General features: G+C 37.5%; 1 protein-coding gene across 1 annotated transcript in view; it reads right to left on the bottom strand.

Annotated features, from left to right (window-relative positions):
• The window catches only part of CNGB3 (cyclic nucleotide gated channel subunit beta 3), a 168018-nt gene extending 155528 nt beyond the window's left edge, over positions 1-12490 (bottom strand). Inside the window, exons 1-2 of the mRNA XM_010378557.2 lie at positions 12314-12490; positions 8445-8526 (exon numbers count right to left, since the gene is read on the bottom strand). Of these exons, the coding sequence (XP_010376859.2) occupies positions 8445-8526; positions 12314-12442 (211 nt within the window). The 5' untranslated portion in view covers positions 12443-12490. The remainder of the gene's footprint in view (positions 1-8444; positions 8527-12313) is intronic.
• Between the last annotated feature and the right edge of the window lie 233 nt (positions 12491-12723).

Raw genomic sequence — 12723 nt, forward strand, 5'->3', positions numbered from 1 at the left:
ACTGAGATTAATTCATTTAGAAAATACATTTTATATATAGCTATTAAGGAATATAATGAGTTACCAGTGCTGGATACTGAACAGAGACCTGTAATCCCTACATAACTAATTCTCTATGTGACTCTGGATAAGTCTCTTTTTTATAACAGTTTCCTCATCCATAAAATGAAAAAGTACTTTTGTACTGGGGATTTCTGTGAGGATTAGATAAAGACTCCACTTGAGAAAAATGCATTGTAAACACAAAGTGTTCCATGAGCCAGACTGGAATAAATTGCTAAAAACAAAAACAAAAACGAAAAAGGTATATTAACTCTTTCATGTCTTCATAGCACTGACGTATGTGGGGCATGATGCAAGAACTTCCATTTACTTAACAGAGCCCGGGAACCAGAAAACCGTAATGCAGTTTTCCATAAGTCAGCTATATTCTTTGGCAGAAAGAAGCCTAAAAGCACAGAGTTTAATTGAATTATGCAAATATATTTAAATCCTGCAAACTACAACATAAAAGGCATTTTAAAGGAAAAAAATCCATCCTATCCACATTGGTTAGGGTCTCTTAAGTTTTTAGCCTATAAAACATGTAATGACAGTAATTTTATCAGTCAGAACCTGTTCTCTATTCAATATTTAAAATGGTATGTTTTCTATGCCAAACTTCGCTCTTTTCAAAAGCGAGGGAACTTTCTGCTGTATTATATGCAGGAATGGTTCCCCATCACACACATGCTGGGCACCTAATCTCAAGAGGGTGGCCTGTCCACAGCTGGCTGGCAACCTCGATGGTGGTCTGAAGGGCTCTGCTGAATGGGAAAATGGTTGTTATATAAGTCAGTCAGACTACTCCCTTTGGAATTTGGACTGGAAAATGAGTAAATGGAAATGAGAGCAGTCCAGAGTAGATATGCAGAGAAAACAGCGGTCACGAGAAATGAAGCCATATTCACTGAGGGAAAAGGAGAAAATGTAATTAGCTCCTAGGCTGCCTCAGTCTGAAAGCCTCCCCTGAATGGTTTTTCAGCTCTAGTTATCCATAAGTTTTCTTACAATGAGCCCCTGCCACTGAAGGTGTCCTGATTATGTCTCTGTCTCTTGCCAAACCAGCAGTTAGGAATTTTCTTCATCATCTCAGACTAGAAAGCATGTAACATTTATCTTTTCTCTAGACTAAATTTTCAGAAATGTCATACCAACTTTATTCATTTCTCAATTCTTTTGTTTATCATCCTATCAGGTATCATTTTAAAAGAATATTTCTGATTGTTTGCTACACAAGACTATTTCTATTTGGATGAAGGAAACACATACTGCTGGAGTCTTGTTTTTTAATTTCAATTTTTATTTTAGATTCAGGGGATGCATGTGTGGGTTTGTTACATGGGTATACTGCATGATGCCAAGGTTTAGGATGTGAATGGTCCTGTCACACAGATAGTGAGCAGAGTACCCAACAGTTAACTTTAATTTTTTGGTTATTATTTTATTTTTTATATCTCTTCTAAGGTGAAATAGTTTTTCAACTCTTTCCCCCTCTCTCCCTCCTCCCTCCAGTAACCTGCAGAGTCGATTGTGCCCATCTTTATGTCCATGAGTACTCAGTGTTTAGCTCCCACTTATAAGTGAGAACATGTGGTGTTTGGCTTTCTGTTTTTGCGTCAATTTGCTTAGGATAATGGCCTCCATCTTCATCCATATTGCTGCAAAGGACATGATTTCATTCTTTTTTATGGCTGTGTGGTATTCCATGGTATATATGTGCCACTTTTTCTTTATCCAATTCACTGTTGATGGGCACTTAGGTTGATCTCATGTCTTTGCTATTGTGAATAGCACAGTGATAACCATACAAGAGTGCATGTGTCTTTTGAGTAGAACAATTTATTTTCTTTTGGATATATACCCAGTAATGGGATTGCTGGTGCAGAATGGTAGTTCTGTTTTAAGTTCTTTGAGAAATCTGCTTGAGTAGTTTTGATAAAAAGTTGTATACATTTTTTAGGAGGGTGTCTGTATTCCCACCTTATCCTTTGGCTGGTGAATAGGACTGAAAGTTACAGGGAGTGGACTATAGAACTAAAATTAACCATAGTAGTACTTCTTATGCATGTCAATCAAACTGGTTGGTCTTATACGGTAAAGTCTTTACAGCTTTTTGTAAACTAAATTTCAGTAGATGGCCTAGTTATTTTTCTATTCCACATAGGACACATTAAATTGTATATGATAATTGTTAATACCAAGGACTGAAGGGTGGTTTCCTATTTCAACATCCACTACCTTTTCTGAAAAACTGGACTTTATTTTATATTTTTATTTATTTATGGTTTAAGAGACAGGGTTTCTTTCAGTCACTCAGGCTGGAGTGCAGTGGCGTGACTACAGCTCACTGTAACCGCAAACTCCTGGGCTCAAGTAATCCTCCCACCTCATTCTCCTGAGTAGCTGGGACTACAGGCATGTGCTATTATGCCCAGCTAATTAACACAATTTTAGGGGGTAGAGGTCAGGTCTCTCTATGTTGCCCAGGCTGGTCTCAAGAAATCCTCCTGTCCTGGGCTTCCAAAGCACTGGGATTATAGGCATGAGCCACCATGCCTGGCCAGCTTTATTATTTTTTTTTAGAGCAGTTTTAGCTCCAGAGCAGTTTTTAGCTTTAGATTGCTGCCCAAAGTGAGAGTTGGCTGCAATGCAGTCTAGGTCAGTTTGGAGAGATGATAGGGACCTGGGCAAGGCTGGGGACACCTCTGTAGATCCAGAATTGTGCTAGACTTAAAACCCAGGGGTCTTAGCTGTGGAAAGTTATTTGGCAAGCAGTTCCAGGGAGGCCACCCTACTTGTAATCTATTTACAAAACAAAGACTGAGATGGAGATTATGAGTGAAGAGGAATGGAAAAGTAAGAGGATTACTAAAAGCATTGCCAGATTCAGAATTTTGTCTAGGGATTTCACTGTTCACAAATGCAGACAACATTACGTATCTACCACGTGGTTGGTTAGAGGTCACAGAATGGTCTTGTGGACTAAATTTCATAAGAATTCAGTTATATGTTCCCAGTGATTTAAGAAAGGGAATATTTAAACATCAAAAAATCAACATTTAAAAATTGAGATCTTTCGAATTAACATTTGTGTTTGTAGTTTGTCTTGACAAGGTGTAACACCTGGCAGAGCTTGACCTGCATCCCCGTGTGACAGTGACTAGCAGAGCTGAGTAGCCTCTGACCTCTTCAGACAGGGCATGAATGCTCCTCATTTATGCTATCTGGTTTCTATCAGGGTTGGGATTTACCAACCTCCGTGCTAAATGCTTTACATATATTAATTAATATAATTCTCACTCACAACCCAACACTGATAACAGTGTTGTCCTTATTTTATACATGAGCAAAATGACACTCAAAGATGTTAAATGCCTCAACTAAAGAGCTAGAAAGTAGCAGAGTTATGATTTGAATTTGAGGGTGTCAAATTCTCAAATGCTGTTTTTTTATTTTTTGTATAGTGTACTGCCTTTACTATTAATTCACATGATTGTAGGAAAACTCAATTTCATTTTAAAAATGGTTGCTTTTTTTTTTTTTTTTTTTTTTTTGAGACGGAGTCTCACTCTGTCACCCAGGCTAAAATGCAGTGGCACAATCTCGGCTCACTGCAAGTTCTGCCTCCTGGGTTCACGCCATTCTCCTGCATCAGCCTCCTGAGTAGCTGGGACTACAGGTGCCCACCATCACGCCCAGCTAATTTTTTGTATTTTTAATAGAGACGGGGTTTCACTGTGTTAGCCAGGAGAAAAATGGTTGCGTTTTATATTTCAAGTTGGAATTATCTTAAAACAGTATGTATTATAGTTTTCCATTGCTGCTGTAATCAATCACCATAAAGTTAATGGTTTAAAACAACACAGTCAGTTGTCTTATAGTTCTGAAAGTCAGAAGTCTAAAACATGTCTGAAAGGCTGTGTTCCTCCTGGAAGCTTCAGGAGACAATCCTTTCCTTGTCTTTTCCAGCTTCTAAAGGTCATAGCATTCCTTGGGTCCTGGTCCCTTCCTCCACCTCCAGAGAGCATCAATCCACCTCTGCTTTCGTTGTCCCATCTCCTGCCTTTGACTCTCCTGCTTCAACTCTTATAAGGAGCCCTTGATTACATTGGGGTTAGCTGAAAAATCTGGGATAATCTTCCTATTGCAAGATCCTTAGTAACATCAGCAATTTTCTTCAATGTAAGCTAACAAATTCATAGATTTTAGAGATTATGGTGTAGACGACTTTGGATCGCCATCGATCGGCTTACCACACCATGCTAGCAATGGGATCTCAACTTTGACCCATATCTACACAAATAATATATCACCTAAAAGTACCATAAACCACTAGGTAAATTACTTACATATCCTCTACTGGTACCGAGACATTTATTTAAAGAAGCATTTAATGTAATATAAGTGAAGTAGATGCCTAAGGAAGATGATTATAATCAAAAGATGACCTTAGCAAGTTATCTTTATTTGAATCCAAAATATGTTGCATTCTTCATTTCCATGGCAGATATAAATTAAACCATGCTCTGCAGAAGATAAGAGTTCTATAATCAGAAATCAACATCTGCAGATTTTATGACATTGCACCTGCATGTTTTGAAGTGAACATCAAAAATACCAAGCACATATCAGAGGCTATCTTTAAACACTAATAATTTTGCTTTTTCAAGACAAAATATCTTAAATATAACTGTTATTCCTATTAAAGTCTTTGGAGACGTGCTAAGTCTGCAGATTTAAATGAAACTACTTTTTCCTTCTACTCAAATAGCTCCTCTGTTAAATGAAACTTCCACAAAAGAGTTTTTATTACCAGCTATGAAAAATTTAAGCTTACAAATACACTTTGAAAAAAGTACAACAAAGATAAGAATAAACTTGTCTTTTCAAAGGTGTAATCCTTGATTTTATGCCAATTAAGGTTGTATTTTTCTGTGCAAAGAACTGTAGATTTAAACCATTATTATTACAAAGTAACTCAGAAAAAAAGAATCGTAGTTTGAATTATCAGAATGTTTCCCTCTTCCTTGGTACTTCCATTTGTGAATCACATTTTGGAGTATGCCTTCAAGATTGTTGTATAATCTACAAAAGGGTCTTCTCCTTTTAAACAAATTTGAAGATTCAATAATGGTCTTCAATTACCAATAAAAAAAGGCAAGACCACATTTTTTACAATATCCTCTTGGTTTATGATTCTTACTATTTGTGGAAGTTTTATATATGTGAGTTTGGGTCAGACAGGGTTTTAGGCTTATTAAGTGATTTCCTCTTTCAGTGACACATTATCCTAAATATTTTAAATCAGATAATCTAGCAGTTGAACAGTCTAGCTTTAGTCATCAGCTAGGAAGTATGATTATATTGCTTTCATGTTGAAAAATGTATTGTAGAACATTTGTTTGTTTCCCCCTTTCTCCTTGGATAAGTCAGTGCTGATTTTCTATTTGGAAGATACTGTTTTCTTATCTTTGTGGCAGAGATAAAAGTACAGAAGAAAGATAGTGGCAAAAACACCTGGTCTGTGCAAGAACATGTATTCCCTGCATTCTAATCTGCATAGTGAAAACACAGAGGTGTTTTTCAAAATAAGTAAATCAAGTCAAGAAAACTAAAGTGAATTTTCTTCCCCTTTTTAAAAAAAATTATCACTGTAAGGTAGAGAGTAGGCTGTAACAAGTATAAATATAAATTAATTTAAGAAAAAAATCAATATCTTTATAATATCCTCCCAAGTGGACACATATTTCTCTCCAGTTATGTAAGTTTATTCTACATATCTCTGTAAAACTCAGTTATTTTCTTCATATAGGTTCTTTCCTTTTCTCCTAAATAGAAAAGTAAGTATGGGAGTGGGGCCATTTGTTTAGAGCAGTCCTTTTTTATTATTATTATTTTTCTTTATTATACAACAGGTTTAATGTAGCATTTCCAAATTAAAGTAAGATGGTACTGGAATTTCGTATTATTTAAAAATTGAAAATGTAACAAATCCTTTTAGTTTCAGGAGTACATGTGCAGGTTTATTTTTTATTTATTTATTTATTTAATTTATTTTTTTGAGATGGAGTCTTGCTCTGTCACCCAGGCTGGAGAGCAGTGGCATCATCTCGGCTCACTGCAAGCTCCGCCTCACGGGTTCACACCATTCTTCTGCCTCAGCCTCCTGAGTAGCTGGGACTACAGGTGCCCGCCATCACGCCCAGCTATTTTTTGTATTTTTAGTGGAGACAGGGTTTTACTACGTTAGCCAGGATGGTCTTGATCTCCTGACCTCGTGATCTGCCCACCCCGGCCTCCCAAAGTGCTGGGATTACAGGCGTGAGCCACTGCACCCGGCCCATGTGAAGGTTTATTACATGGGTAAATTTTGTGTCACGGGGGTTTGGTATACAGATTATTTCATCATCCAGGGAATAAGCATGATACCCTATAGGTAGTTTTTCCATCCTCACCCTCCCCCAATCCTCCACCTTCAAGTAGATCCTGGTGTCTGCTGTTCCCATCTTTGCATGTGTACTCAATGTTTAGCTCCCAAAAGCAAAAACATGAGGTATTTGGTTTTCTATTCCTGTGTTAGTTTGCTTAGGATAGTGGCCTCAGTACTTTGATTGTGGGGATATTCCTTGATAGCGATTTGTGTATTTGAAACATTTCTTGTGATTTGTTTTTTTTTATCATCTTGCTTGTAATTTTTGTGCATTTCTTATTTTTGTTCCTTAAAGATGAGACATTTGGGCTAGTAAAAGCTCAATTGTGCCTCAGTTCAAATATTTGTTTTAGTACAAATAGGAAGTCATTAACAATCATCATACACAGACTTTGTTGAACAGATGAAAAGCAAAACATTTGTGCTAGCTTTAAGGCAAAAATTTTATTTTTATTATTTAACAAAACATATTCTGTTCTAGTGATTTCCCTTCCATTTTGTATTTTTTTGTATTTTTCGGTTAGGGGGTAGTGTTCCTACTGGAAGTAGGAGAGAAGTAGGAGAGGTCTAGAAAGGGGGACTGGGAATATATCACATTAAGTTCTACAAAGTCAGGTGGAGGAATTTAGATTTTGTCTTGCAGGCAATACGCAAACACTTAAGCTTCTTGAGCAAAAGTTGAGATCAAAGTGGTGGTTAATGGAAAATAATCTGCTAACAGTGTTTGGGCTGGGTAACAAGGGGAGAGATGGGTGAAATAGAGTTCTACACAAAAGCAACCACTTAGCCTGGGGATAGTGCATACATGAGCTACTAATAAGGGCCCCAGCCAAGATGGTATTGCTGAGATTGGAAAGAAAGGAAGTGGGCCAGGCGCGGTGGCTCACGCCTGTAATCCTAGCACTTTGGGAGGCCAAGGCGGGAGGATCACGAGGTCAGGAGATCGAGACCATCCTGGCTAACGTGATGAAACCCATCTCTACTAAAAATACAAAAAAAAAAAAAAAAAAAAAAAAATAGCTGGATGTGGTGGCATGCACCTGTAGTCCCAGCTACTCGGGAGGCCCAGGCAGGAGAATGGCCTGAACCTGGAAGGCGGAGCTTGCAGCGAGCCGAGATTGCACCACTGCACTCCAGCTTGGGCGACAGAGCGAGACCCCATCTCAAAAAAAAAAAAAAAAAAAAAAAAAAAAAAGGAAGTGGGTTTCAGGGTCCTTATGAAAGATTTGGTGACTAATTTTCTTTATAGGACATCCTAGATAAAGGAATAAAACCTGAGTGAGGTTTTGAGCTTAGGAGGCTGAAAGAATGATAGTACCGGGGTAGAAGTAAATCAGGAGAGGGAGCGTATTTGTAAGAGAACATAAGGAATTTAGTTTTAGACATGTTTTCTTTGTGATGCAGCAGAAAATACCGTCGTGTACATCTAGTGGTGAGATGAAAAATATTGACAGTCTTAAAAAAGAAATTGACCTGATATTTCTGGATTTAGAAACAAGTGTGGTAGCCTTAGAAGTAAATGAGCCTTCTATTGGAGAGAGTTTAACAGGAGGGAGCAGAGGTGTGAATGCTAAACCTTTAAATGTATTCAATCCACATTCATTTTAATGTCTTTATATTGCTTATCAGTGTCTGAAATTGCATCATTCACAATGTGCTTACTTATCTGTGATGTGTTTCTTTAGACTACAAGCTCTATGTAACCTCAGACTCTGCCCGTGTTGCTCATCACTGCACCTCCAGCCCAGGGAACAGTGGCTGGCACATGTCAGGTAATGAAAATGCATCTATTGCATGGACAAATGAGTTACTGAGTGAGAATATAAAGTTTTTGTAAATATTCAGATCTTCAAATAACCGCAGATAACCCTAGATAATTCACCTAGTCAAGGACAAATATTTCAACAGACAACACATTTCAGATAAATACTTATTTCGCTTTTTTTTTTTTTTTTGCAGACTGCATTCTGACCTTGTATGTTGGTGTGCAGCTCTTCAGACGTGACTAGAGTCGAGTTGGTTTTGAGAGATTTCTCTTCACCTTTGTTTTGTTCCTTTGAGAAAAAACATAGAGATTGTATGTGATGAATTTACATGAAAATGAAGTTGAATGTAAAATGTAACACCATTTTCCACTCAATTGTTAATTGGATCATTAAAATTGACTGTTTATGATGCACTAAAAATGATTCTTGCATTTAAAATGGGCATTCGTGGCCTACTATTGAATAATCAACCTCAGCCTCCACAGCTTGTTAGTCACAGGAGCCCTCTGGTTTTTTCAGGGTGGATTATGTGTTTCTCTTGCTCACAGTTCTTCAATTCTGGTCTTTACTTGCCACAGGCCTAGCATTGGTCTAGGTCTTTCATGACAGAACTTAAAATAGTGGAGAGAAGGCAGTTTGGTCCCATTCACACAAAGCTCCCTTTCTTCTCTCCATGATTTCATGTGCTTCTACCTCATTATTTGTCTGATCATCTAAGCTTTCCTTTGAAATGCCGTCATGTCACAATAGACATGGCTAGTGTGTGCCTCAGGATGTTCCTACGGGGGCAGAGTGAAACAAGATATGAGGTTAGAACACAAAGATTGACTCCTAAGCTATGCACAGTCTAGAAGGGGAAACAAACACACAAAAATGTTAAGTGCAAGAAAATGCAGGTGACGAATCAATGTCTGTAGAGGATAAGGATGGGGCATAAACAAGAAGTGGTCAATTCTACTGGAGTAGTAGGGAAAGAAAGGAAGCTATTCCAAAGATAGTGACTCTTGACTTTATAAAGATAAGATTTTTGTTTTCCACATGGAGAGGTCTTAGAAAACACTCCAGGCAGATGATGCAGGTTTAGCAAAAGCCAAAGGCATGACTGTACATAGGTGGGGGGAGAGACTACAGTGGGAGCAGTTGGATGGGACAAAGGGTGAGTAGATGAGGCTTGAGAGTAGGCCGGGAGCAGAAGGACACTGAGAGTCCTGTGTGCCTGCTATGGAGTTTTGACATTATTTATAAGCCCTGTATGTCATAGAAGCATTTTAAACTAAAAAAAGAATTAATTGGCAGATTTTCACTTAAGCCCCACAATAACGGTATACGTTAATATGGTATAATAATAGCGAGGCAGCTATTATTAATATTATTATGTTATTGAATATGAAATTGATTGAGTGGCCAGTTTATATGAACCTAGCTAGAAAAGTGTAAGTCCAGAACAATTTATAAAAGTGAAAAAGCCTTCTGACTTCAATCAAGTCTTTTTGCATCATTATGATGTTATTCATAAACATTTCCATCATAGTCTTTATGTGTGTACAGATGTAGATTTATGTGAACAGTGTCTTCTTCTGGGGTAGGAGAGAGTTTGGGTTAGACTGATTTGCAGTCCTTGAATTACTGTTTATTGATAGGTAGGAATTACCCATGACATTTTGGTTTGTAAATTCACTCTTTAAATGACTCCTTAAAAAAATATACATTGATGTATTTATTCTTAGATATTTTCTTATAAGACTCTAATCATTTATTCATAGTTCAGAGGTTTATTGTTTAAATGCCATTTTGAAAGGTCAAATTCTGTGAAAGAAAACAGGATTTTAACTTTCTGTCATTTTTAACATTTAGCATATTTGAAATTGGAGATAAACTATTTTTTCCCATACCCACATGTTCTTGGAAAGAACAGATGCAAATAATTCCCCAGATATGACTTTTAAGATAAAAGGTGGCCAAGTGCCATGGCTCACACGTGTAATCTCAACACTTTGTGAGGCCAAGGTGGGCAGAATTCCTGATGTCGAGAGTTTGAGACCAACCTGGCCAACACGGTGAAACCCCATCTCTACTAAAAATACAAAAAATGAGCTGGGTGTGGTGGTATGCACCTGTAATCCCAGCCTTGGGAGGCTGAGGCAGGAGAATCATTTGAACCCAGGACACAGAGGTTGCAGTGAGTCAAGATCGCACCACTGCACTCCAGCCTGGGCAACAGAATGAGACTCTGTCTCAAAAAAAAAAAAAAAAAAAAAAAAAAATCTAATGTGATGCCAGTAGACTTCATGATTAATATCCACAAATTATGGCTGTTGGAATGGCGTGGGATATACCTAAGGGGTGCTCTACCTGTGCCTAATCTAAGTATTTCTCCAGTATTCCTGTTTTGAAAGGAAGGACAACTCTTTTAGAAGTTTCTGTGCTTTTTTCCCCTTATCTCTAACATCCCTTTATCATGCAAGCAAAGTATCTTAAAAGTTGACTCAACTAATATCCCTCCTGGTTTGAAGCAGTATAGTCTAGTGATTTAGCTCTCAGGTGCTCAAGTCAGATAGGACTTGGTTCCAATCCAGGCTCTGCCATTTGCTAGCTATGTGTAAGGAGCAAATTGTAATAGGACCTGTGACTGTCCTGAGGATTAAATACAGTAGCGCTAGAAAAGGGCTTAGCACCTTGCTTGGCACATAGTAATTGCTGTTAGCTACAATGTTCTCCAAGAGAATAATATATTAGCTATAGCTGCTTTTATGTGTTCCTTTGGAAAATAATCACAGTAGGCAAGGGTTAAAGATGAATGTAGTGACTTTCCCAGAGCAAAACACAGCAAGACTAGCTGAAGGGAAGTACCAGCTCAATATTTGTGACATAAAACGAGTTCTTCAACATATAAATAACTTTTAGTATGACATAAGAATTTATTTTGCCATAAAATTAGAAAGAAGTCAAGGGCACTCTCACGAAGCAATCCTAACACAATCCTCCTCATCTCCTCTCTACTGCAAAGTAGTCAACATTAATCAGAAAAGGAAGGCGGGTTTTCCACTGCCAATGTTAAATAATCTCAGTGTTGTCTATCCTCTGGGCTCATTTAAACCCAAACCATTGGACCATGCTCCCCTAGTCCCCGAGGAGCACTCCTGCTTGTACTTGACGTCTCTCATCCAGCTCTTTCAGATGGGAAAATACTGCTCTAAAAATCTTCTGTAGCTCTTTTAGATAATTCTAGTGAGTAATTCATGAAAATTATTCTCTAGATAGTTCTAAGCAAATATTGCTCTTGTAATGATCACTTTGAACTTAAACCTGTCACAGAAACACAAATTCTTATTAATAATGACCACTTGCAAAGTACCTACCGTGTGCTTTATATATTACTGTCTCTAGTTCTCATAACAAAGCAGAAATTATCATATATATTTTGCAGATAAATATATTTAGAACTTGTGAAAAGACTTGTTTAAAGTAAAGTTCCTCCACCTTGGCAGTATTAGAACTGTGTAGTGTATAATCCTAAGTTGTGGAGGGCTGTCCTGTACGTGAAAGGATGTTTAGCAGCATCTGCAGACTTTACCCACTAGATGCCAGTAACATCCCCATCCCAGAGCTATGACAACTGAAAGTGTCCCCAGATTTGCCAAACGTCCTTTGAGAGGTAAAATCGTTTTCAAATGAGAGCCAGCAGATTTCCTGTTGCTCTAGAGAATTTATTGTTAACGTGTGGTTTATGAAGACCAGGATACTTGATGTTCTTTGTTGAAACTCAATCAAGTAACCAATTTAATATTTGAGAAGTGATTTCATTTTGGATGATGGTAGAAGTGAAAATCAGGAATGAGAAGCCTTACTTGGCTTTTCCAAATTCTAGTATAGTCTCCTAAACATTTATTATTCTTTTTATGAACAAATACATACAGAATATATAAATTAATGAAGATAAACCTGACATAGTACATCTACCAGATGGTGCCAGGTAAAACTACTAAGCAATCATATATCGTAGCAGTGATTAAATGCTATTACCAGATAAGAAATGATGAAAATCAAGGCTCACATAGGAATGTAGAGAACATACCTGTGCTGTGGTTTGCTGAGACTGATTACTTGGATGAGAGTCTTGTTCATTCTGATGAGAACTTTGTTCATTCTCATTGTTCTCTCCTATAGGCTTTACCTTGTTGACTTTTGTCAGCGATTTAAACATCTTCTCTGAGGTGGTTCTGAAAACCCTCTGTATTTATGACTGTGCCTTAAGGTAGAGAAATGTACTTTGTTTTCCTTTTCTTTTTCTTTAGTAGACAAGCCAATTAGTTGTTTAATCAGGATTTTGTTCTGGTTAATTCCTACAGGCAACTCCTTAGCTAGTCAGGGCTTTGGCTTAAAAGCAGCAAATTACTTCTGCTTGGGTGATTTGCACTCTGTTTATGAACTTTAGAGAGTCAAAATGATCTTGTGAATAATTTAGAAGTAGTGGATTAAACACAG

The sequence above is a fragment of the Rhinopithecus roxellana genome, chromosome 9 (assembly GCF_007565055.1).
Source record: "Rhinopithecus roxellana isolate Shanxi Qingling chromosome 9, ASM756505v1, whole genome shotgun sequence".
Taxonomy (NCBI): Eukaryota; Metazoa; Chordata; class Mammalia; order Primates; family Cercopithecidae; genus Rhinopithecus; species Rhinopithecus roxellana.